The sequence below is a fragment of the Hyperoodon ampullatus genome (genome assembly GCF_949752795.1).
Source record: "Hyperoodon ampullatus genome assembly, chromosome: 20".
NCBI classification, from domain to species: Eukaryota; Metazoa; Chordata; class Mammalia; order Artiodactyla; family Ziphiidae; genus Hyperoodon; species Hyperoodon ampullatus.
In genome coordinates this window covers 24,043,675-24,070,441 of record NC_136933.1, presented here as the reverse complement: position 1 = coordinate 24,070,441, position 26,767 = coordinate 24,043,675, and the positions used below count along the sequence as shown (strand labels likewise).

The window sequence follows — 26,767 nt, the reverse complement described above, 5'->3', positions numbered from 1 at the left end:
CTAGGATCACGTGATCAATAAAAACCTGCAGAACTAGGTCTAGAACCCCAGTCTTTTAACTTCTAATCTGGTGCTCTTTCTGTTTTCTTTTTTTCAATAAACTCTGGCCACGATTCGGTTTAGGCATCCAAGGGCGATGGTGGGAGACACAAGTCTCTACGGGATTAGTACTTTCAGAGGAGGGGCCAGACTGCCTTAACAGTGACAGGTCGACGTGGGTGCAGGGTGTGGTACACACTCTGCATTTCCACGAGGAAACAGCATCACATGCTGCTCTGCTATAAAGGGGGGCAAATAATATGCTCTAGTAAAAACTCAGTTGAGTTCATCACCGTGTTTCAAGGGTCAATGGCCTGGCAGCAGAAACCTGGCTAAGACCTCATGGGTTGGCAGCATACCCTTCCCGATGGACCCGCCTAACGACCCTTCCTTACTCTGCTGGGTTGACAAAGGTATAGCATCCACCCCACAGTAACAAAACCCACAACCCAAACCCCTCTTTCTCGCTGGATAGGCACATGGAGGTCCAACTGTTCAGAGTCATTCGACTTCAAAAACAAGTATAAAAGAGGTGGACAGGGGCCAGGTCACCAGGACACTGGGGACATGCGGGTCTTTGTCCTGGGGGGTTGGGGGCAATGGTGACATGGTAAGACTGGCATTTTTTAACAAATGACTGTGTCTGAGGAAGGGGCAGCATGGAAGCAGAGCTGAGGCAAGCAGGAAGGTGACTGGGAGTCGCATCTGAAATAGAAAGAAGGGGACGGATGTGTGGAATAGGACGGGGGAAGACAGGATTCGATAGTTAATTATAAATAAGGTGGAGGTGTCAAGGCGGAAAAATATATACAGCCTCGTAAAAAGTTGGCAGCTTTCTTGGGTAAATAAAAACCCCTTAAAGGTTGAAAAAACCTCCACGTCCACTGCCCAGGGCTGCCAGTGCACGTGGTGACCGAGGGCACATCCCATGCGGCCTCACCTCTGTGACCTTGGCTTTTCCAAGGTCCAGTTCACCGAAGAAAAACAAGATGTATTATCGGTTGTGTCTGGGTTTACTGTGAGATCTGGGTTCACACCTCACACGGACTTTCTATTGCTAAGAGTTTTCTAGGGGTCCTGATAAAACCGGATGCCTTGTCGCTGGCCCCCACTCCTGAGGGATGAACCAGCATGGAAAGCCTTCACTCGCTCCTTCTCAAGAGGGGTGCCTTCCATCTAAACAACCGCCCCAAATCTACTTTTTATCTTGTCGATGGAAGTTTTCATATCTTAAACACCAGAGAAAATGGCAAAAAACAAAAGCAAACAAACAAAACAGGGAACAAAGGATCTGGAAAAGTTGAAGACAGTTCTACAGCCTGGCATCACCTTTGGCCATCCTCAAGTCATTATGAATTCTGGTACCAGAGGCTGCCAGGCTTGAGTTATAACCGTGAGGCCCTGGGGGCACCCTAAGTTTGGTCTCTTAGTTGTGAATCTGTTTTGCTCCTGTTTTTTTTTTTTTTTTTTTTTAACTTTTTTGTTGTTGTTCTGCTCCTGTTGATATTCAAGTTTCTAAGCTTGGCTGAAAAAAAGCTACTCAAGGTTTACTTTAGATAAAGTTGGTCAAATTTGGAAGCAACTACCAAAAAAAGGTACATCCTGGAAGGTGCATTTTGGGCCACTAAAATCGACAGAATTCAAATTACATTACTTCCTAACTGTCTGTGTCTAGTCACCTAAGGCCAGCTTGATTTACTTCAGGGTCATGAATCGCCTCCCTCATTTCACAGCAATCTTTGCTTTCTTGAAGGGTGGGGTTACCTTTTATCAAGAAACACAATGGGGTTATGAAGCCCCGCCTAGGCCAGGGAGAAAGAATGTCCACACCTGCTAACTTCTCACACTGGCCTGGAGGTGATTTCAATGCTGCTCAGCAGAGGCCCTGCTGACCTGGGCAAGAGGCCAGCGGGGTATTATCAGAACAATCCAACATGTTGCTGGCTTCTTCCGCTTCCTAAAAACAGAAGTTGCCGCACACGCAAAATAATTCAATGTGAAAGAAAAGTAAAAATAAAAATGAGTCTTTTTCTCCCTCCCCTTAAAGGGATAGCAGGGAAGATCTTTGGAGGTGCTGACCTGTGCGTTTAAACAGGAGATGAAACGTGAAAAGACCTGGTTTAAGTGGTGAGATGCTGCCCTCCTGCTTGGAGTGCACAGCCTGCTAAATCTGGACGTACGTTCAGCTGTTCTGGACAAGAAGGCAAGACCAGGACACTGCCCATCGACCATGAGCGTGTGCACACTCGTGCGTGTGTGTGTGTGTGTTTTCCTGCCACAATTTGCCGCAGAAATAAAAGTAAAACACAGCAGCAATCCAGCAGGAGTTCATCTGTCAGGTAACAGTACATTTTGTGCTTTACACCCTTACTGGATTCACTTACCGAACAGCACCCCTCCTCTAGAATACAAATGTACTGGGTGGCTGGCCTCCAAGGGATTAAGATATCGATTTTCAATCTATTTCCCTAGTGACAGAGCCTACTGACAACGAGAAAAATGCTCTCGTAGTAAGGACTCGGTTCAGCTCCCATTTTTAACCTTATAAACATGGGCTTATAAGAGTAGAATGAAAACATCTTGAGGTTTTTCACCTTGGTGCCTGGATACAAAACTGGCCGGAACTCTGGGTTTAGAGACAAATGAATGGAGAGCAAGAAATGGTTTCGTTTTTAAAGAAAGCATTTTTTAAAAAGTAAAGAGAGCCTGAAAGAGAATCTCTCCAATGCCACAGTGGCCTTGGGATCAGAACCCCTGTGCTTCTCATCTCGGTCCACACATCGCAGAGGCTGGGATGGCTAATTACTGGTCACTTGGGAGAGTGCAGACAAAGCTCTACAAAGGGTTTAAAATCTGAGCTAGTGCTACTGTTAGCGATAATCACAAATTACCCACTTCTTTAAAATACCTGCATGGATCCACTTCATCTATCATTACATACCTTCACAAGGGTCACTGACTAATTAGAAAGAGATATTCAAACTCATTTTACTGCCATCCATTATGACTTTATTGTTAGGAAGAGAATCATTCAATCCAGTAGGTGATTCTCTAACCAAACCTGGCCTTTGTCTTTGCCCCAGGATGACTCATTAAATTAGTACCAGCACCATGTAGCACCAATGATACCATAAGGGCAATGAACAATCGACCTGGCAGAGAATTTACATACTGAAGGCTCAACCAAAATGTAAAAAAAAAAAAAAAAAAAGGTAAAGAAAACTGGTCCAATTCTGGCTTTTGTTTGGCATTTTATCTGAGGCTGAATTCACCTCCTTAACGAAGAGGAGCTCCAAAAGCCAACCAGCTGCCTCGAAATAAGCTGAATCTTAAGAGACCGTGCCTGGGAGATTGGCAAATATCTTCCTTTTTAAAAAGGGCTCAGTGGGCAGAGGCTTTCTGAGGACAGCCTGCTGAGAAAGGGATGATAAAAACCCAGGTGCTGGGGAAGCAGCTCTCAGCCGTGGAAAAAAGGGCCCAGGAGGGAGGAGAGCTGGGCTTCCGGTCAGGCAAGTGGCCTCACTCCAGAGGGGAAGTGAGAAAGATGCTCACTCTCTGAGAGTTTGCTCAGCTCAAAATGACTGTAGGGCCATCTGTCTCTACGCAAAAGTGCCCCGTTCAGACAGTGAGCCCTGCGAGGAAGGCATGGCCGTCCTGACATGAGATACAGCACGTGCCGAGTCTCAACCCAGGCTTCGTTCTTTCTTCACGCTGCACACTGCTGGAGACCTCAACGTGCAAGGGAGACCCTGCACATGCGATTCCACTTCCAAACTCCAAAGCCCAGGGGAAGGAGCAGCGGCTGCGGCCTCCTGTACCTACTCAGCTGAGAACCCACAAAGGAAGGCCCTCAGATGTGAGGCCTGCTCTTGGAACAGGATTTTTCCTGTTCTTACCGGCATCAGAATCCCTAATTGTTTACAAAATGGAACAAAATGTAATGAGCCAAAAGGTATTGAGGGCAAAGAAACCGAGGTTCTGGATTCCAGGGCTGGAGTCAGAATACAGGGTCAAGCCTGGGCCTCCTCCACTCTTGCAAAGAGTCCCTACCCTCCGTGCTTGGCAGCATCCCAGCGGGACTTTATTGAGATATAATTCACACTTGTCACCCACCTGCCTAAAAGCCTCCAGGGGTGGTGTTTCCATGGTGTGTGTATGTAAAACATTTGGGCACTTTACTATCTGCTATACTTCAATTTTTTAAAAATTAAAAAAAAAGAAAACAACAAAACCCACACCCTCCAGCAGGCTGGGGATAAAACCTAACCTCCTTCCCAGGGTCTTCAAAGGTCCCCATAAGCCCGCCCCGCCTCCCTTCTGAGGGACCTCACGCGCCCTCCCCAGGAGCGCTGGCCTTCCCTCTAGTCCTCCAAGCGTGTTCCTGCGTCGGGACCCGCGCTGCAGATCCTCACCCACTGGCGTCATCTCACCTCTCCACTCTTTTCTTCTGGCACATTTATCACAGACGGTAATGCTGTTGTTACGTGTAGTTTTTATTTGTTTGTTATGTGTCTTCTTCTATGAAACTAGGGATTGGGCCCGCCTTGCTCCCCAACCTATTTCTGGCTCACAGCGCTACGTCTGGTATACAGAAGGCACTCAACACTCTTTGTGGGATCACAGGGTGCCCTCTGGCCACGTGCCTCTGTTTCCCCATCTGTGAGATGAGCACCACCTCTGTGGCAGGTCCACCATGGAGCAGATGCTGAGAGGACTCATGGGGACAGTCTCCCCCCTCCTTGTTCCCAAGTTAAATAAATAACACTTTTGTCCACGTGACCAATTATTGAAAGATTGAGAACCGCTAATCCTTAGCTGCTGGGGGGAACATCCCCATCTCATCTACCTATTTTTTTGACGCGGATCTGCCTCAGTTCCTTTATCTGATCCTCAAAGGCCTTTATTCTTCAGCCCTGAAATCTGGGGGCCTGAACTTGCATTTTGAGATGGTTCCAAGACCTCCTCCCGCTGACTACGTTATTTCAAATCACGTTTTACAAATTCTCGACCCCAGAGAGCTGCTCGTGTGTATAAAAAAATGAGATGTCAAAACAGTTTACCTATGATGTTCACCGTACTATCCACTTCATTTTTTATAGCTGAAGTCAGGGCCGCATACTCAGGAGAAAGATCACTTACTCCATTACTAAGCCCCAAAGATGACTCAACTGGTTCTTGCTAGGAAGAAGAAAAGAAAAAAGAATTGAGAACACTTCCTTTTCCCTCCCTGTGCTTAGCTTAAATTCTACCCTCTGTCCACTTTCTTTAAGGCCAAGGTCATGTTCGTCTCCCAAACGCATTCCCTACGTGTTTTAAATCAGCCTGGAGCTTAAGAAGCACATTTCTGCGTAGAGTGTCTCGCCCAGGGGTCCCTTTCTTTCCTTTTCCTTGGAGGAGACGGTATCCGTGCACCTGGCTTGCCCTCCTGAAATGCTTACCCCTGCGCAAGGTAGCCCTGGGGTTAAGCGGAGCTGTGGCACTGCCTCGGTAAAGCACCTTGCTGCTGAGATCCTAACTCATCCTTCTCTGAGGGAGGGCTGCGTGTAAGACTCAGCTCCTGGCTTTCTCTCTAAGGGAGGAAACTTGCCACCTCTTTCATAACTTCGGAGGAAAAGGTCTGCCTCTAAAAACTATCAGCCCAAGGGCGAAATCCAGAGGACGTGGTGGATGAATTCTTCTTGGATAGGGTTTGCTCTGGATTTTGGCCACTTGAGCATCCTGCCCCAGGGTCGGGGGGCAGGTGGCTGGTCACACGGGCCAGACTCATTGCCAAAGCCTCCGCCACCCCGTGGAGTCCAGTGAAACAGCCCACACCCATGGGCTCCACAGGCATGCCTTCCGAATGCCCATGCAGCCCAAGAGGCTACACATTCATATTAATGAAACTAGGAGAACAAACTCCTCTTCCTAAGCTTGGCTCTCAATTCTGCTTTATTCAAGTGCACCAGAGCCCTCCAACCTCTGAACGTGCCAACAGCTCTGGGAGAGCCAGCGCTGGAGTACAGACTGACTTTCAGCATTTTGATGAGAGAGCTTCTCCTCAAGGGGAGGTTACACTGGCGTCTATGACAGCAACAGAATCAGACAAAAAAAGCCACACGTGACAACTCCTGGGGAGACCAAACTGGAGAGGAGGGTGGAGGGGTGGAAAGAATAGAAGACAGGAGCAGAAGATGATGCGAGGTGGATATGACTGTGCTTTGAAAAGTTTAGAGTGGATGCTCCAAGGCATGCAGGGTGTTCTTATCAATTTATGTGCTGCTTGGAACCAATGATGACCGCCCCCCAAATCTTAGGGAAGGAGGGGGAAATTACCCCCTCCCTCTCAATCCCACCTGGCAAATTCCCGCCATGATAACCACGGCTTCAAAGACATCACCTCACTGTATAGCTCAGTTCTCAAAAAAATAAACAAACAAACAAAAATCACACATGGCAGGGTTGACCAGAGGTACCAAAGGTTGAATCCTGGAAGGGCCCAGGGCAGCCCCACTGGGCAGAATGTTTATCTCTTTCTCCTGCAGCATCTCTTTTACAAATTCCGAAGAGTTTATCCTTTCTGGGAAGAAACTCCCTTGCCTGTGACTTGAGTCACCACTTTTCTCTTCCTTTAGAGGCCAACTCCTAACACTCCACTTGTGGAATCAAACTCCCAGCTCCTGGGGTAGGGGTGGTGAGACAGCCTGGCTTTAGAGTCACATGAGCCTGGGGTCCAAGTCTTCCTCTAGTTATAGGACTTTAGCCTCTTTAGTGGTCTCTTAGGATGCTGCAGACAGCTGTAAACTGGGGACAGTAATAGGACCCACGTCATAGGGATAATGGGAAGATTAAACGAGATAAATATGCACCTGGCACCTATTATTAAATAAGCACTCACTATTATCTAAGGTCACCAATAAAACTCTACTATCCCCAATCCAGTGACCTTTGCGCAAGTCTCTTTCCCTCAACCCCACACTCTGACCTCCAACAGGAAGGCCTGTACTCTCCCTCCTTGGCAACAAAATCTATCTGTTTCTCCTCCTTTCTGATGGCATCCTTCTCCCTGGCTTCCTCAACGGCCCCCTTCCCACCCACCCCCATCATGCCCCACGTGTCATCTTCTTTCCCGTCCACCTCTTCAATTCCCCAAAAGGACCTAAGAACACTTTAAGGAATTACGGAAAGCACTGCTCGTTTTCATGGGTTTCTTTTGTTGCCAAGTTATTATTCACTCATTCTGCTTCTAGGCTTCTTATAAAGGTAATGAGGCAGTCAGACTTGCATATATTTAAAAACCTACATTATTCTGATTTCTCAGTTGGAGACTTCAAAAGAGATTCACGTGATCTACAGTGTAATTAGTGGCAAGTGATCCTTCTATCACACTACACTCGAGAAAACTATGACTCATAGACGAAATGAGTTTTCCAAGATCACACTGATTTTACTCTGAGGAGATATAGGAACTGAACTCACATCTTTGGTCAGGCAACGTGGTCCAATTCCAGTAGCTTCTGTCTTAATAAGCCCTTGGATCCTGTACTCATTCCAATGGAGATTGAGACTGAACTATGTTCAACATTGTTCTACTCCCCAGATCCCCACCTTGCCTCTCGCACTCCTTCTGTAACGAAACAGAATCTTCTACCAATGGAGACCGAGTTGGAACTACTCTGGACATTGTTTTGCCTCCTCCCATCCCCACTTCCAAAATAACCTGCCAACCTCCACGTCTTCAGTGCAAACCTCACTGGTTTTAGAAGGACAAGATAGCAGATTGTATAGTGAAATGTAGCCAGCACCTCCCTGAAAGGTCTCTATCCAGGGTGCAGAAAAACAGGGATCTTCACTACACTCAGTTGACTTTTTTTTTTTTTTTTTTTGCTGTACACGGGCCTCTCACTGCTGTGGCCTCTCCCGTTGCGGAGCACAGGCTCCGGACGCGCAGGCTCAGCGGCCATGGCTCACGGGCCCAGCCGCTCCACGGCATGTGGGATCTTCCCAGACCGGGGCACGAACCTGTGTCCCCTGCATTGGCAGGCGGACTCTCAACCACTGTGCCACCAGGGAAGCCTCTCAGTTGACATTTTTGAAATGACTAGAATAGGAAGATCAAAACCTAAACTGTGGCGTTTTTTTTTTTTTAAAGCAAGGAACCCAAATTAAGAAAATGGGTGAACATTTCTCTACGGAACATGTACAGAGATCCTGCAGGTCACGAACGGCCTTTGCCCACAGCGTCTCATGCTTCTCTGTGATGCCCACTCCTGCCCTGTCCCCCGCCTGGCTGTACCATGGCCTGGCCTGGTGAATCCTGAACTAGCCTCCTCTTTCTGTTCCCTTTCTTACTTTAGATATAGGCTCTCCTGTAAATCACCTTGCCCCAAAGAAAACCAAAAAACAGATTGTACTTGGGTTCAGACCGCTCCATGATCTATTAACTCTGCCAAATATTTATGCCCAAGAACCTTTCTTCTCATTATAGAATCCAAGGTTTGTTCTACAGTTTAAGGGATTTTAGGCAAAAGCAAACCAGCACAAGAGAGCGTGCAAGGGCAGGGGCAGCCTTCCTTAGACCTCTAAAATAATATTCCTTTGGTTGGTCTCAAAGCCATGCTTGCTGGAGGGGCTTGGGGGTGGGCCGAACAGAGGACAACCAAGGCCACTCATTCTGTCTCATCTTGTGTCACAGCCCTTGTCTAGATGTCCCCTCCTTTGAGGCCAAGTATAATGGCCATAAGACCATTTCCCATCCCCAACCTCCAGAAAGGCCCTAAGTCATCTGTGCAAAGCCAGTCTCCTTCAAGCCAAATTTAAGGGCATCTCTAGGTGTCTCTACCAACAAAAATCTCAGGCTGACAGCTGGGCTTCATGAAAGTCAAAGTCGGCCCGGGGAACTGCACACTCTATACCTCGGAGGCCCGGAGGCTACTAAGAACAGGAGTGCAACTGAAACAGGCTGCGGCGTCCTGCGTAGCCCCAGGAACACCTTCCTCCCTTGGAACTAGGCCGTCTTCGTTCTCCTCCTCGCTGCTCCCACTGCAACGTCCCCTTAGACTTCTTTCTTTCGCTGGCTTTTCTCCTCGTCTTCTCCTTGGGTCTCCGTGTTCATTTCATGCAGCTTCCCTCTTGGAGAAGGCATCTGTTCCCACGGCCTCCAACATCGCTCTTGGGCAAATGACCACACACCTGGCGTCCAACACTCACCCGAGCTCGGTGCCTGTCAGATCCAACTGTCCACCTGGTGTCTGCCTTAGAGGGCCCTCCGCCCTCTCTAGCCCGTCACGTCCACAGTTAAACTCATCCTCTTCACAAAACATGCTCCGCTCCCAACAGCCCCTCCAGGAAGCTTGAGAAGTCAGGGCCACCTCTTAGATCCACACCTGGCTTCCTCCTCCACCTCCCCTTCCAGAGAAATGTCTCCTCCTCTACATTCCAACTGCCACCATCTTCATCTAAACTCTCTACTGCAGTCCCTCCCCCCATCTTCTGCTCCCCATCACGGTGCAAAAAACCTCCCTTAAATATCAACTCTTGGGCTTCCCTGGTGGCGCAGTGGTTGAGAGTCCACCTGCCGATGCAAGGGGACGCGGGTTCGTGCCCCGGTCCGGGAGGATCCTACATGCCGCGGAGCGGCTGGGCCCACGAGCCATGGCCGCTGAGCCTGCGCGTCCGGAGCCTGTGCTTCGTGGCGGGAGAGGCCACAGCAGTGAGAGGCCCGCGTACCGCAAAAAAAAACCCCCCCAAAACAAAAAAAACCCAACTCCTCCATGCTCCAGAGCCTCCCCAAGGAGTTCAGCTGTGCCTCATCTAACAAAAGCATCCACGGAGGTTACTCAGCCAACCAGTTTGCAGACTGTGCTCTGAGTAGCCCTCTCAAGAGCCACCAGGAGGAAAGGGAGGCACCAGAACGGGCAGGGCAGGCCCCTCACTTGCTCCCTTCAGGGCAGCTCTGATTTCATCTCTTGAAAGTTCAGGTGGGTTGCCGGCATGAGGCTTAAAAACTGAAGACCCCTTGCAACCCATGGAAAGATCACTCCGGTATCAGCCCTGACAGGTGGTCGGTCATTCAGCCTGTCTTTGGACAGTGACAGGGGGCATATTGTTTCGTATTCCAGCTCAAGTCACTGGTGGCGGTGAGAGCTCTATTAGAAAGTTCTGCTCAGCCAATAGCTGCTTTTCTGTAACTTCCACCCAGAGGCCTGCACTCAGAACTAATACAGACCAGTCCTAGTCTTTACCAAGTGACATTAGAGACAGTCCCTGATTATGTTTTCCATCATCACACCGATGTTTTAATCTGGAAGCACTTCACAGTTTCGAAGCACACACGTCCTCTGCAAACAATGCTCTGAGGCAGGAAGTATTAATTCCGAATCCTCCCTACCTACGTGCCTTTGTTTCCCCTTGTACCCTCACTCAGGCTCTGGCTCTAATGAAGCTGGTGTCCTGACTCATCCAGCGAAGACCAAACAGCAGCTCTGATCTCCAGGGCTTCACGTATGATCTGGTGCTGGGGAATGTCCACCAATATACTGGAGAGTCCCCCAAGGCCTGGATCAGAGCCCACAGCTTCTGAGAGGCTGAGAGGCACTGAGGGCAGTGAAAGAGCACAGGTTCTGAGGTTGGACTAACCTGGAATCAAATCCCAATTCCATAAAGTGGAGCAACTCTGGGAAAATTACTCAACATCTTTGGGCCTCCATTCCCACAGATGCGAAAGAGAGAAAACCTGCCCATCACAGGAAGAACTAAATGAGATAATGATCAGAGCTGAGGACCGGGTAGGGGCTCCAAAATGTCAGCTATCACCTCGCTGTTTTATCCACCTCTATCCTTACTGATCTTGGCCTTGTGACATTTTCTGAAACACCAATATGCTCTGATGATGTCCCGTCTCGCACTGCTCACGACTGTGTTTCTTACTCTTATTTCCTTAGACAGCCAGTTCCCTCCACGCAGGCAGGGCTTAGTTCAAGTAAAAGATGGCTCACTGAGTGCACAGCATATACTCCTAAAGAGAACATCAGGGGATACAGGGGCAGCATTTCTGCACATATTACATGGTCAATGAGCCTTGGGTCTCCCAGTTTCAGGGAAGCTATTTAGGGAGGAGACAAAGAGCACGGAGATAAATTGCCTGAATAGCCCAAGAAATATTCTGACAGTGGGCCTGCACGCTCTAAACGTCCTTTGCTAGTTAAAACTTCAACTTGATCAATTCTACTCCAATAAAAAAATAATAATTAAAAAAAGACTAGGATTTCTTCAGGTATCTTAAAAAAATTCAACTCGAATTAAAGGAAGATTGGGAAGAGCTTGTTTTAACAGCAAATTTTCATACCTAGTTACTACATACAAGGCAAATTTTCTCTGCGGAAGAAACCAACCTAGTCTATCCAGTTGCATATATATATATATATATATATATATATATATATATATATATATACACACACAGAACAGAAAACTCAGAGCTTAGGTGTTTGACAAACAATAAAAAGTCATGTATTAATAGCTCAGTAAGGATAAGGTCCTTTGTATATATAATTCCAGACAACCTAGAGAATTAACTTTGAACCGCTCTACAGAAACATTAACACTATGCAGTCATGAACCACAGAACTGGGGGAGCCCGCTCGCCTTATCCACGTCCCGAGGCTTCGTCACAGGACAGATGCGAGTAGATTTAAATTCAAAAGTTAGGCTGCTCTTATTTCTGATGAATCACCTGCCTTCTGCTGAAGGAACAACGTCTCTATGAGGGCCATGTTTTGGATACTGACCATGTCTACATCACAGGAGGATTTCTCACTGTACTCTCTTGGGACCCACGTGGCTGCACCTAAGAGGAAATCTCTCACTTGCTTCCCTGGGTCAGTGCGGGGCCTGGCCACGTGGAAGACACTGCCATCGGTGATGTGACTGCAGATGTCCTTTACTTACAAGAACACCATGTGTCATCAATTCTAAGGTGCACATTCCTCACATTTCCACACCCCTGAAATGGGACGTGCCTTCTATAATCAATTCTATGTCATGATTTCACTGCAAGCAGTTTTTTCTTGCTTACAGACACATAAAATAATGGTGCATCTTCCAATCGTCGGCATCTGATACTCAGTGAAGTCTGGTGGCTATGTTTGAGCAAAGCTGGTTGAAAAGTGAACGTCTGTTACTCCATTTTCACTTCTCCATTAACTGAGATTGTGAAATTCAATCTGCATCTAAACCCCCCACTCCCTCCTCCCCATATGTTACATTTATTTATGCATCTATTTCGTCAACAAATACTCATTCATCTATTCAGTGATTATATATGTATTAATTATCTGTTCTGTACCAGGCACTGAGCTAGATGCTGTGAAACTAGTAGCAAATATGATATAGTTGTACTTGAGATTTTATAGCAGATTCTTCAAAATCACATATTTGTGGGAGTTACACTTTTCTGACTAAACAACAATAATCAGAATGTAGGCCCTAAAAAAATCCAAACTGTGGGGAACTTGATACAACAAATAACAGGGTTTTTTTCATTCTAAGAAAAAAATAAATTTTTTTAAAGTAATCTAGGAGAAACCTATAGGTTAAAAAAACTTAAGAGACATATCCAAAAATCACAACATGTGGACCTTACACAGATCTTGATTCAAGTAAACAGACTGTATCAAAATTATGACACTTATGAGACAAATTGGAAATTTGAACACTGACTGGATATTTGATGTTTTTGAGGAACTACTGTTAATTTTTTCAGATGCAATAATGATACTGTGTTATTTCTAAAGAGTGTCTATTTTTTAAAGATATATACTGACGTAGTCATGAAAGAAATAAGATGTTTGGAATCTGCTTTAAAATATTGGGCTGAACCATATGAAATTGTTTTTGTAAGTCAAAAATGGTTGAACATCTGCAGTTTCATACTGGATGTATGAAGTGGAGGGAGGTACTAATGAAATAAAACGGCCACGAGCTGATTAATGCTGAAATCGGGGTGACGGTCTATGAAGTACATTTGACCCACTTGCCTCCTTCCTGTGTATGAAGTTTTTCCAGAATAAAAAGTTATAACAAAATGAGGCCTATACTATGCTATATTTAAAATAAGTCACCAACTAAAAATACTGGAAGTGGAAACTGGAGGTCTCACTGCTAAAACACTCTAGCTAAAAAATTTATTTTCCATTGCAGGAGTAAATGTGTCTGAAACTTTAACAATTTACCTAAGTTTTCCCTCTACCTTCACAAGTCAAACTGAAGTACATTTTTTGGGTATTTTTTCCGATTATTTTGACTAAGTGGCTTGCTTTTAAACATTGTGCTGTCTGGGCAATTTGGTTTTTCCTTCAAGAGTTATTCTAGGGCTTCCCTGGTGGCGCAGTGGTTGAGAGTCCGCCTGCCGATGCAGGGGACACGGGTTCGTGCCCCGGTCCGGGAAGATCCCACATGCCGCGGAGCGGCTGGGCCCGTGAGCCATGGCCGCTGAGCCTGCGCGTCCGGAGCCTGTGCTCCGCAACGGGAGAGGCCACAACAGTGAGAGGCCCGCGTACCGCAAAAAAAAAAAAAAAAAAAAAGAGTTATTCTAGGAGTAGAAACCAGAATGCTTGGCATTTAAGTTCAGTTCTAAATAACCATGTGAACTTGGCCACATGTTCCACTGCCCTTGGGTCCATGTCACTCAACTCTCTTGAGCCTCTGTTTCTTCATCTGCAAACAGGGCACGGTGAAACAGACAATCTTCTCTCTGATGGTCTATCAGTCTGGACTGTAGTGTCTGCTCTTTGCTTAGCAACTTGAGCTCACCCTCGATTTTGCATGGGATATTTGGCAGTTCTCTGGCTATTGAACAAGGGCCACCTAATCTACACACAAAGACCCTCACACTGCAGTGGATTTCAGACTACACAGCCCACTGAAAAGCTCTCACACACAAACGCATCCCTATGGAAAACTTCTGGAAGTTATGAAAGCTGGTTCTATAGTGGAGCAGGAAAAAAACTATTGAGATCCACACGAATAGAGGACTTGAACAGACCTCTGTGTTCCCAAACTAATGGCTTGTCATGGAATATATGCATACATACATACATACATATGTGCATACATACATACGTGCATACATGCATACATACTGGGTTGGCCAAAAAGTTGGCCAACACAATACATATATATAAATATAGGTAATACATTCTAATGTAAGTATATATTATTTAATATACTTTTAAAAATATTTAATGGCCTGAAAATATACTTAATATTATCAGATAGCAGCTGGTTGCTGGAGCTTAGCTGGAACTAAGTGACATGCTGGCAACAGTTGCAGGGACCAGATGGAGGCTTGAGACTGTCAAGCTCAGCATGGATTTGTGAGTTCATTCACAAATTGCTCAGGGAAGTTGGATGAAGCAGGGGATGTGTGTACTTGAGTCTACAAGTGGGTACATGCCAAAGAGGAGACGTGTAAAGCACATGAAACACAACAGCAAAAGAAGCAAGATTAAATACTTCACAGAGATCACATCACTTATTTTTATGAGACAGAAGATGAATCATTAGTAAGATCACAACTTTGGCCTCCTCTCTAAACAAAGATTACCTTGATGTGCTTCACTCTGTCTTCTTTCTCTGTCTTTGGTTTCTTTCCTGTGGCAACAAAAATAGTTCTGGATTAATTCATGAAGAACAGAGAGGCATTTTCCCTAAGTCAAATTCTTTCTGAAACTCTCAGTGAACTTAGTGCTTTAATCTGTACATGGCCAAGATCCCAAATGTTTCTTTTACTGCTTTTGGGGGCCCTGAGAGTCATTTTCCCCGGCCGGGTAAGAGCAGAATTATCATCCACAACGGGAACAAGGGTTGTACCCTTGCTGTGACTACAGATGTGGAAATAAAGAAATCACAAAGGCACTATAAGGTATATTAAGCGATCATTGTTTTAGTCAGTAAATATCTTTATCTACCTTTCTTAGAAGGTCGTTCAGATAAAGGCAACATTCGGTAGACTCTGAAGGCATTGTTTCCTTTCTTTATGCTTTTATCCTTGACTTCTTCAATGTCAGGCAAAGAGTTCATGGCACATCGGAAATTCGCCTTCCATGTTTTTGGATCAGGTTTATCTACTCCGGGTTGATGTTTTCCTAACAAAATAGTTGAAAGAATTAAGGTTAAGAAAAAGAGGGGAAAAATTATTTCTAGAGTAAAAATTTCTGGAAACAGGATTGCTGGCAGGTAGTAGAGAGAACCCTTTTAATTCTAGGCCACACCTACAGTGAGCAAACCTCCTGGTTTATTTGGGGCTGAGAAGGTTCTCGGGATGCAGGAATTTTTGTTTTAAAACCCGACAGTTCCAGGCAAACTGGGACAAACTGGTCACCCTGGCTCTACGAAATAGCTTGAGAGAAAATTAGAATGGTAGAAGAACGGAGAACCAAGGTAAGGGAAAGACAAAGCTAGGAGGCCAGTAGACCGACAAGCACAGGCAACTGGAAGGTCTCTTTTTCATCTGACTCTCAAACATTAAGTAAAAGTCCGTTCCTGCAAAGAGCTCACTAGTTAAATTTTGTTATAAATAAATATAATCTTGACTACCTTTGGGGGAGATAAATTTGATCAAAGTTTATACGACGCAAACAAATAAGTTCTATATTCTCCTGGTACACACCTGGGGAACTTCATCAGAAAACCACATTTACAGGAAATTTAAGGACTAAGTTTTCTACGGAATGGGTTGAGCATCACTTCTTTTTTTAAAAAATAAATTTATTTATTTATTTGTTTGTTTGTTTGTTTGTGGCTGCATTGGGTCTTTGTTGCTGCACACAGGCTTTCTCTAGTTGTGGCGAGCAGGGGCTACTCTTGGTTGTGGTGCGCAGGCTTCTCATTGCGCTGTCTTCTCTTGTTGCAGAGCACGGGCTCTAGGCGTGCAGGCTTCAGTAGTTGTGGCTCGCGGGCTCTAGAGCGCAGGCTCAGTAGTTGTGGCGCACGGGCTTAGCTGCTCCACAGCATGTGGGATCTTCCCGGGTCAGGGCTCGAACCCGCGTTCCCTGCATTAGCAGGCGGATTCTTAACCACTGCGCCACCAGGGAAGCCCGAGCATCACTTCTGAGTGATTCAGGCTGTACCCCACGTGTCCTAGATGTGCCTGGGAACAAGTCCCAGGTTTATCAGAGCTATTTTCATGGAGTCATAAGCCAGGAGATTTTATATATGTAGTAAAAATAAACCATAGCTAACAGTCTACAGTGTAACCGAAATTTGCCAAGAGAGTAGAACTTAAACATTGTCACCAAAAAACAATGTACACTTTAAATATTTTGCAATTTAATTTGTCACTTATACCTAAAGGCATGAAAACCACCACAAAAAAGCAACAGTGCCGGGCTCTATAAACAATGAGGGGTTAATACCTGTATGGATGGCCCAGTTTCTAAAGAGTGGTGCATCTTTTTCCACATCCCACCCGTGTCTAGCTGCATGCATCCAGGGGATCTGAAAAATCTTCTTTTCCTGGAAAAAAAAAAAAGTAAATAAGCACTGCAGCCCTGGGTTTCAGGCCACCATTGCAGAGGATTATACCTAGTTCTAGCTAGTAAGATTGCCTGTTAAGTATCACTGGGTTTGCCGAGTATCTACTGTAAACCAAACCCACTTCCCCACTAGGCCCCAAACCTTGACAGTCTACCAGGTGAGACTGAGAGACTGGAGTCTGGTAGGATAAAAATAAATTCCAAGGTCAACGGTGATGATTTGGGAAATGCCAATGTGCCTCCTTTCCTTTATAGGAACACAGGTAACCGGTCACTTACTGAAATTTCTAATGCTTAGTCTTATGATCTACTCTCATCACTTGGTAAAGAGGAACTCCTTCTGCCTTAGGTAAATTAAAAATTAGGCAACTCTCCAAATGAACACTCGTTTTGCTGCTAAAGGGAAGTTGGGGGTGTCTGAGGCCATTGTCACAGAGACTAATTATCTCAATTTGCTCACGCAGCCAACAGAAATAAAAGATTTTGTTCTAATCCCTATGTGTCTACTACCCTGCATGAAATAGCAATAAATACAAACAAAGATGTACCAATTATACGAAGATGATACTCCTTTTCTGGAGAAAAGTCCCTCGAGTACAGTTCTTATAGCAGACCCTCTCCATCTCTCTTATATCCCAAGACGTAACTCAAAATTACTTAAATCAATCCTGGCAAACATATGATTAGAAACCAGTGCTTTGGAAACAAAGTCACACTTGTAGTAAAACTACTTATGTGAAACTTGGTTCATTTGGCATGTTCACATGGTCTCAGTTTTGGTTTTTGCAACACCCTAACAAGCTGCGTGTATGTTATTTTTTCCGCTTTACAGTTGAGGAAACTGAGAAACAGAATTAAATTTTCTAGCCAAGGAACTTGTAGTAGTAAGTATCTAAATTCGAAACTGAGGCCGTGTAATCCCATATTCAGTCACTTATTCATATCACCCATTGTCTCCCAGGGTTTAGATTTAGAAGATTTCCGGTCCTACAACAGATCTGTTGACTTGGACTCCATGGAGATTAAAACCCAGGAAAACCATGTTTTTTTAAGCTCTTAAGGTAGGTCTGATAATTTCTAGGTATGCAGATCTCTACACTGGAGCAGGAAAGAAAATGTCAGTAGGGATTTTCCACCACTTTGGTCTCACACAATGAAAGATACAAACGGTCCCCACCGACCCAAAAGGGACTTGGCCCTCCCCACAGAACATATTGCAAGGCCTGAACTAAAAATATGTTAGAACATTTGAGATCTCCCCAGAACTGTTAAAAGGGAAAATTCTATGTATTTAAAACTTGGTCAGTAAAGAAGAACTGAAAGCGAGAGATTTTTCATAAATCCCTCCTTGTTCATGCTGTATCATCCACCGAGAGAGGGCAGGGTTTCAGGTTGGCCAGATTCAAAAGGGCAGTGATCAGAAGAGGGCTCAGTGAAACTTTATTTCTTACTGTAGATGAAAATAAGAGGGCAAAATCATTTAATGCAGCTTCTGACGTTCACATGAAAGCGAGAAACATGCAAATGAATTTATCTCAGTGAAAGAACTTTTCCTGAACTACACAACCAGAATCTAAAGGTTTATGCTTAAAGATATGGATCCTTAAAGAATCTGCTGTTGTACTTTCTTCTAGGACAAAGGAGATCTGGGGTGACACAATCTGAAATCTTATCTCCTAAGACACAAAGTTGATTTTATAAGTAGATCTTTTCAAGCATTTGCGTGTTTGCAGGCATACACACACACACACACACACACACACCCCTCCCAAAACTAGTTTTCCAGAAGCCATGCTCAAACCATGAAACCACAAAAGTAATGACTGAACCTAGCAATTATCCATCATGGATCCTCTTTAAATGGGCAAAGGACATGAACAGACCTTTTTCCAAAGAAGATAAATGGCCAATGAGCACATGAAAAGATGCTCAACATCACTAATCATCAGGCAAATGCAAATCAAAACAGCAATAAGATACCATTTCATATCCTCTAGGATGGCTAGAATTTTTTAAAAAAATAAACAGAAAATAGTAAGTGCTGGTGAGGATGTGGAGAAACTGGAACCCTCACACACTGCTGGTGGGGATGTAAAATGGCGCAGCCATTCTGGAAATCAGCTTGGCTGTTCCTCAAAAAATTAAACACAAAGTACAACATGATCCAGTAATTTCACTCAAAGAATTACAAACAGCTGTCCATGCAAACATTTATACATGAATGTTCACAGCAGCACTACTCACAATAGTCAAAAGACTGAAACAACCCAAGTGTCCACCCACTGATGGAACAGATAAAGAACGTGTTATACATGCATAAAATGGAATATTATTCAGCCACAAAAAGGAACGCAGTCTGATACGTGCTACAATAGGGATGAACCTTTAAAGCACTGTGCTAAGGGAAAGACGCCTTCCACCAAAGGCCACATGTTGAATGAGTCCATTTATATGAAATATCCAGAAAGGGCAAATCCAAAGAGACAGACAGCAGATCAGTGGTTGCCACAAACCAGGGAAAGGCGAATGGGGAGTGACTACTTCATGCTACAGTGCTTCCCTCTGAGGTGATGAAAAAGTTCTGGTGGTGACGGCTACATAATATTGTGAATGTACGGAATGCCACTGAATTGCACATTTTAAAATGGTAAGTTTTTTTAAAAAACTACATGTAACTTTTAACTAGTTTTTCAAATTGCAAAATTATGTTGAAAGATAAAGATGGCAAAACTCATTTTAAACCTGAAAGAGATTCTGACCAGTAAACATTCTGGTTCTATGGGACAGGGAGGGCGTTGCTCTGTGTAGACTATGTGACCTCAGGCTGTGCCATCAGAATCCCAAGCGCCGGGTCCCCACCCGTGGTGTCTACACAGAGCGTGCACGGAAGGACTAAATGCAGTAGCGGAGCTACTCATGTTTAGATACATAGAGACCTCTGCCCACCTGAGCTACTCATGTTTAGATACATAGAGACCTCTGCCCACATGCAGGCAGGAGAGAGAAGCCAGGCTCGAGTTGAGAAGACGAGATATCTTGAGCAAAGCAGAGCAAATATAGCTTGGCCCCAAAAGGAAACTAGTCCTCTCATCTCCGTGTGCCTCTTCACTCCCCCAATATTTAGAAGATGTTCCAATGTTGTTTGCTATTTTTATTTGGACTTCTTACTTTGTTCCGAGATGGCCTGATATTTACACAAGCACAAGCCTGCTCTCAAAGGGCAGAGCAGGAAAAGGTCGAGAGCTACCTGATGATCTCCCAGGCTTGGGGAGGGGCCTTGGTCCTGGTCCAGGCAGATCTCCGGTGAGAAATAAGAACGTCAATAACCAGGGTTGGGGGACTTCCCTGGTGGCGCAGTGGTTAAGAATCCACCTGCCAATGCAGGGGACATGCAGCCCTGGTCCGGGAAGATCCCACATGCTGCGGAGCAACTAAGCCTGTGAGCCGCAACTACTGAGCCCACGAGCCACAACTACTGAAGCCCGCGCACCTAGAGCCTGTGCTCCACAACAAGAGAAGCCACCGCAGTGAGCAGCCCGTGCACCACAATGAAGAGTAGCCCCTGCTCGCCGCAACTAGAGAAAGCCCACGTGCAGCAACGATGACCCAACACAGCCACAAATAAATAAATTAATTAAACAAAACAAAACCAAACAAACCAGGGTGGGAATCAATCGGAGCGACAAGAAAAACGGTGAACCTGAATGCAGCCGCCTCCTTTCTTCCTCAAGAAACAGCCCAGGGAAACCACAAGCAAGCATGAGGACAAATCCAGAACCAAGCTGGTCTCTTCAACAAGCCAATGGAGAGACGGAAAAAAGGGAGAGCGCACAGCTCATAGTCAGGAACCAAACACAACCTGCGCGCATTCTTCGGATGCTGATTGAACAAATCAATTGTGAAAAAATATCTGGGGAATACTCAAGGCATTCTGAATATGAACAGGGCAGTAATGACATTTTAAGTGATGATTACCTACGATTAATTTACAATTACCTAATTGATAGTGGTATTGTGGCTCTATAAGAAACGTTCTTGGAACCTAGGGCTAAGACAGGAATAAAGACACAGACCTACTAGAGAATGGAGTTGAGGATATGGGGAGGGGGAAGGGTAAGCTGTGACAAAGCTAAAGAGAGGCATGGACATATACACACTACCAAACGTAAAATAGATAGCTAGTGGGAAGCAGCCCCATAGCACAGGGAGATCAGCTTGGTGCTTTGTGATCGCCTGGGGGGGTGGGATAGGGAGGGTGGAAGGGAGACGCAAGAGGGAGGGGATATGGGAACATATGTATATGTATAGCTGATTCACTTTGTTATAAAGCAGAAACTAAAACACCATTGTTAAGCAATTATACTCCAATAAAGATGTAAAAAAAAAAAAAAAGAAAAGAAACGTTCTTGGATCTTATAGATGTACAGGGTCAGGGAGCTGCTTTACCACACACGCCACAGATCCGTTTTAAATGTTAATGACTGTTCAATCTCGATGTGAGTTTTAAATCTAGACGGGAATTTACTGCACTGTTCTTCCGAGTCATTAGATCATTCAAGCACACTATGTCTGTTTGCAAATATTCATAATAAAAAGTAACTGGCCCAAGCCATGACCACCTCTTTCAAGAACTAGTTATAATATTGCTTTGCCAAACTTCCTCACCGTTCCTCCAGAGGAACCCAGAGGACCCGTTCCTCCAGAGGAACCCAGAGGACCCGTTCCTCCAGAGGAACCCAGAGGACCCGTTCCTCCAGAGGAACCCAGAGGACCCGTTCCATCACCCTCCACCCCTCATGTATTGAAAGGAGCAGGTGGAAACAAATTTAAGGCATTAATTAACCACCTATTTGTTTCTTACTAAGAATGCACTGGGTTTGACGGTGTCCCCATCTGAGAGACACGTGACAGCTGCCAACCCAGTGTTCTTAAGTCTAATTATCTTAACAACAAAAACAGAGTCACTGATGTTTCTCCCCTTCAAGTGCCCATGATTCATCCATTCATTCTCAGCACGATGCTACCTCCTGGGTGTCAGGCACGAGGCCTGGCACTGAGCTCGCAGCAACCATCAAGGCAGCCCTGGTGCCCGCCCTCTGGCACGACCAGTCTGGAGTGCCTCACCGTGAGGACCGACACTCGGAACGCAGCTAAGGCGCAAGTGAATGACAAAGCGCCGCAGACAGCACAGGTTTTCCAGGAGTCACAACAGGCTCCAGTGGGAGAAGAGAATTTGGAATGGCCTCAAACCACTCAACACACGAACAGGGATTCTTAGGCTTATGAATGGGCAGGAAATAACAGTAGGGTCTGAGTGAAACATTTATGTGGACAGACGAATGCCAGCCAGCCTAAGTTGGCAGAAACCTATAAATAGATGCCCTGGGGAGGTGTGGGTATGGAGAGGAAATGCCCTGAGGCCACCTGAGGTCTACAGGGACAGGCACGGCTCTGTCCGCATTGGGCGCTCAGGCAGCCCACAAGCTCCTGGGACAGCGCCGCCCTGAGAGGTGCCGTGTGCTGTAGCCACAGCACACCCTCCTTCCTTCAGCCTGGCCCACACCCAGCCCAGCAGAGGACAAAGGGACGGCCTCCTGTCCCTCTGTACCAGGGAAGGGAACTCACGAGCCAGGAGCCAGAGAGGGGTCACGTGCTCACTTGTGCCAAGAGGCATCCATTCACTTTCTGGTCCTCTATCCGAAAAACACGGGCACAGTGGCTGGAGGAAAAGGTGTCTCAGGGGAGAGTACTGGTGAGGAAGCTACCCTGCGAGGATGTGTAAGTTTCCTACAGCCGTAACAAACTGCCACCCACTGGGTGGCTTACCACCACAGAAACGGATTCTATCACAGTTCTGGAGGCCAGCAATCCAAAACCAAGAAGGCAGCAGGGCTGCACTCCCTTCAAAGGCTCTGAGGAGAATCCTCCCTTGCCTCTTCCGGCTTCCGGTGGTTCTAAGTGTTCTTGGCTTGTGGCTGCATCACTCCAGTCTCCGCCTCCTCTTCCGTGGATGTGTTTCTCCTCTTCTGTGTCTTGTAAGGACCCTTGTCATTGGATTGGCCCAGCGGGATAATCCAGGATGATCTCATCTGCAAATCCTTACGTTAATGACACCTGCCAAGACTCTTTTTTCCAAATAAGTTCCCATCCACAAGTTCTGGGGGTCGGGATGTGGACCTATCTTTTGAGGGGGCCGCCATTCAACCTACTACAGAGAACAACAAACTGTAGCACATCAAGCACCCACCTGGTGCAGGAGACGCAGTGACACTGTAAGTGCGCCACTGCATCAAGCCAGCCAAAACGGGTGGGTGGGTTTTAAAAAAAGAAAAAGCAAGACCAAACTTACTTCTCTTCGGAAATCAGCAACATCTGCTTTAATTTCACACCCTAAGTCAACAATAGGCAATGTTACTTTGTTCTTCAAAATAGAATCCTACTAAACCTACAAGCCTTGGTTTCCTTGTCTGCAAAATGGAAAAAATAACAGCATCTACCCCATAGTGGGGATTATGGGAGTGAATGCACAATCTTGCATAGAGGAGAGCCTGTACTTCATAAATTACTTTTATTATGATCATCATCACTATCATTATTCTTGTTCTTTTTTTTTTTTTTTTTTTTTTGCCGTAAGCGGGCCTCTCACTGTTGTGGCCTCTCCCGTTGCAGAGCACAGGCTCCGGACGCGCAGGCTCAGCGGCCATGGCTCACGGGCCCAGCCGCTCCGCGGCATATGGGATCTTCCCGGACCGGGACACGAACCCGTGTCCGCTGCATCGGCAGGCGGACTCTCAACCACTGCGCCACCAGGGAAGCCCCTATTCTTGTTCTTGAGGACGCTATGTCTCTTCAACTCTCCTTTGACTGTCATCTCCCCTCTACTGACACCTCTGCATGCGCCCCTGCTAACCCAGCAGGACAAGGGGCAACCTGATTTCTCGTTTGTTTCTTTGCAACAGGCTAATTACAAAGCCCCTCCAGGATATAAACCTAAAACACTACAGACGTTGCAAGCCTAGAAAAATATATTGTTTGCCATTAGACCTTAAAATATATGACAGATCAGGTGAAGTGAGCATATGCTTTATTTAGAAGTAATTCTGTTTATTTCTACTCCATCTTGTTTCAGAAGGGACTCAGATACATTCAAATACATACACTGTTACACTTAAAATAAGTGAAAATATAGGTAAATGAGGGGAAAAGAACAAAAAGAAATAAGATTTGAGAGATATCTGAAAAAATAAAATGAAGCAAGGAGTAATATTAATAAAAAAATTATGCTGCAATATTTTGTACACTTGTTAGGAGCGGCCACAATCTGGCTCTAAGCTCTGGAGCACGTGATACAAAGGTAAAGGCTGACCTGCTAAATTATTCATCGTGTCCTTAAGATTAAAAACGCAGGGGGGAGGCAGAAGAGGAAAAAGACATTTGCTCAGAAGAACTGCAATATTCCTGGTAGTGGGAGAGCAATCTCTGTCTTGGGCCATCTTAAAGAAAGCACGATGTATTCGTTGCTTTTCTAGATTATAACTAAATGTTTTCAGATGGTCTTTATTTATTTATTAAAAAAAATTTTTTTTGTGTGGTACACGGGCCTTTCACTGTTGTGGCCTCCCCCGTTGCGGAGCACAGGCTCAGCGGCCATGGCTCACGGGCCAGCCGCTCTGCGGCATGTGGGATCTTCCCAGACCGGGGCACGAACCCGTGTCCCCTGCATGGGCAGGCGGACCCCCAACCACTGCGCCACCAGGGAAGCCCGGTGGTCTTTATTTTTACATCCAATGTCTTCCTGATCCCCCCATGAGAGGTAGGAGCAACTAAACTGAGAGTTTTCAGGTTGATAAAAGTAAGGAAGTATTTATGTATAGACAGGGGGTGTAAATGATGGAATACTGCTTTTTTAGGACAGGTAGGCACACAAACAGGGTTTCATGATAAAAATAAAACCATTTTTTTAAGACAAAAACAAAAGTTTTCTTTACATAAAGAATACTGAAAAGAGGGGCTTCCCTGGTGGCGCAGTGGTTGAGAGTCCGCCTGCCGGTGCGGGGGACACGGGTTCGTGCCCCAGTCCGGGAAGATCCCACATGCCACGGAGCGGCTGGGCCCGTGAGCCATGGCCACTGAGCCTGCGCGTCCGGAGCCTGTGCTCCACAACGGGAGAGGCCACAACAGTGGGAGGCCCGCATACCGCAAAAAAAAAAAAAAAAAAAAGAATACTGAAAAGAAAATCAATATGCTCCATTCCCAACAGAAAGCGCTACAGTTGCCATGTCCTCTAATCCTCGAAAACCAGAAGAAAGGAATTTAGAGAAGGAAAAGGGTAAGAATTACTGAACAGAAATACAGCAAGAAGCTTCCCATCAACAGTCCTCCACGAGACCAGAGCCCTACCTCGGGGTCGAGGCTACAGTCTGAGAGGATGATAAGTCTTCCTTGTATGATAATTTCATACTTTCACGATCCTTTTTGCTTGGTTGTTTTTTGTAAATAACAAGCATAATATTTTGAACACGAAGAACAGTTTCACTTGCGGTGATCCACGGGCACCGGCTTAGTAAGGGTCTCTCTCACACAGATACACACACCCATGCGCATACAAGCAGTCGCGCACACGCACTTACCTTGTTAAGCCACTTTAGCCCTGGTATCGTGTTTGAGTTGATCTGTTCTTCCAGCCATGGGCGCATGCGCATCCTCTCCACCGGCATGGTGCCCTCCTGCAGAAGAGAAGCAACACCATCAGGCATTTCTGCTACCCACTGTCATGTCTGCACTGTGAAGTCTGACACCCCTGCCTGACCCTCTTCTATCTTCCTCTTCCTCAAAACCGCACAGCTTATGTGTACATGGGGGCTGGGGGGCTCTGAGAGCTTACCAGGGGCTTTGCCCTAGAGTCCCCTGCCCCTGCTTGAGCGCGCTGCTCATTCCCCAGGGGCCGTCTCGGTGGGGCGGTGGTGCAGGCCACCCCTGCTCTCAGCTGAGAGGGTCCCTTGACGCAGAAACTCAGCCAGTCACAGGGCCCGGACACCTAACGCTAGGCTGTGTTTACGGCAGGTACCTTCAGTGTATCGGGTGCTCAGGGGACCAGGGTCTGACGAATACCTTTGGGTATTATCCTTCCAAGAGTCAAGGGTGGACAGAGTAACCGAGTCATTCCTTGAGATGGTATCTGGGTTACAGACACGCGTCAAAGCCCCGGCACGGGCACTTCCAAGCGCTTACGGAATCAATTCACGCGGCTCCAAGGCCTTTCACCCACTAGCCACCCCTCCTGATGTGGTCTGTCTCCCTGCAGAGCGGACCAGCCTCTAGCTCTGGCTTCAGCATCGCTCTGGCGTGAAAGCATCTCTTCTCTGGAGTGTTCCCTCAGGGGTCTTTCCTCACTGCCGTCCGCCTCCTCTGACCTGGGGTCACCTGTCCTCCACCAGCCCACACAGCACCTCTCTCCCCTCCTTGCAGACGCATTTCTAGACAGTCTTTCCCTTGTCCACCTAAATACACCCAGAGCGGGATCACTGACACAGCGCCGTCTATCACTCGTCTTCAGCCTGTTCACACGGAAGTTTAAATTCGATGCAGGAGTCAAAAGCAGAGACAATGGCGACCGGGCATCCATTCCATAGGACTTCGCGCACCGTGGGACACGGTCCTCTTTTCAACCCTTGGCTGCCTCATCTTTCCTTTATTCGTTTTCTCCTCCAAAAACGAGCTCTGAATATTCTATTCAGATGACTTCAGGCTGAGACGGTCAAAGTCTCAGTAACCTCCTCGTCCAGCTCACAAAGGCCTTCCCGCCTCACACCACAGGGCAAGCGCGCCGCTAGCCGCCCCCTGGGGCCCCGCCCTCTGCCTGCAGAGCCTCATTCCATTCTAGAACTAAACTCCAGCGCCTGCCTTTCCCTTGGCCCTCGGCCGCGCTTCTGACCTACTCGCTGTCTCAGACGCCGCCTGCCTCTGCCTCTCTGTTCCTCCTTCCCGGCCTTGCCAACCCCCAGCCGTCTTCCAAGACAAGACGCAGCCTCCGCCCTCCTCCGCCACGAGGCCTCCCCGGACGCTCCAGCGGAAGGCATCCGGCCTCCTCCGTGCTCCACGATACTCAGGGATCCTGTACTGCTCATTTGAAAATCAAACATTGCTTCAGGGCAGCTATCAATGTTGCCTTTCTTCTTATCTAACGTGTGTGTGTTTTACGCGGGCCTCTCACT

General features: G+C 46.4%; 1 protein-coding gene across 1 annotated transcript in view; it reads right to left on the bottom strand.

Moving 5' to 3' along the window:
• The window catches only part of IRF2 (interferon regulatory factor 2), a gene marked incomplete at its 3' end in the record, with an annotated part of 86,883 nt that overhangs the window by 15,018 nt on the left and 45,098 nt on the right, over positions 1–26,767 (bottom strand). Inside the window, exons 4-8 of the mRNA XM_079726537.1 lie at positions 25,184–25,279; positions 16,434–16,533; positions 14,988–15,164; positions 14,624–14,670; positions 5,100–5,217 (exon numbers count right to left, since the gene is read on the bottom strand). Of these exons, the coding sequence (XP_079582663.1) occupies positions 5,100–5,217; positions 14,624–14,670; positions 14,988–15,164; positions 16,434–16,533; positions 25,184–25,270 (529 nt within the window). The 5' untranslated portion in view covers positions 25,271–25,279. The remainder of the gene's footprint in view (positions 1–5,099; positions 5,218–14,623; positions 14,671–14,987; positions 15,165–16,433; positions 16,534–25,183; positions 25,280–26,767) is intronic.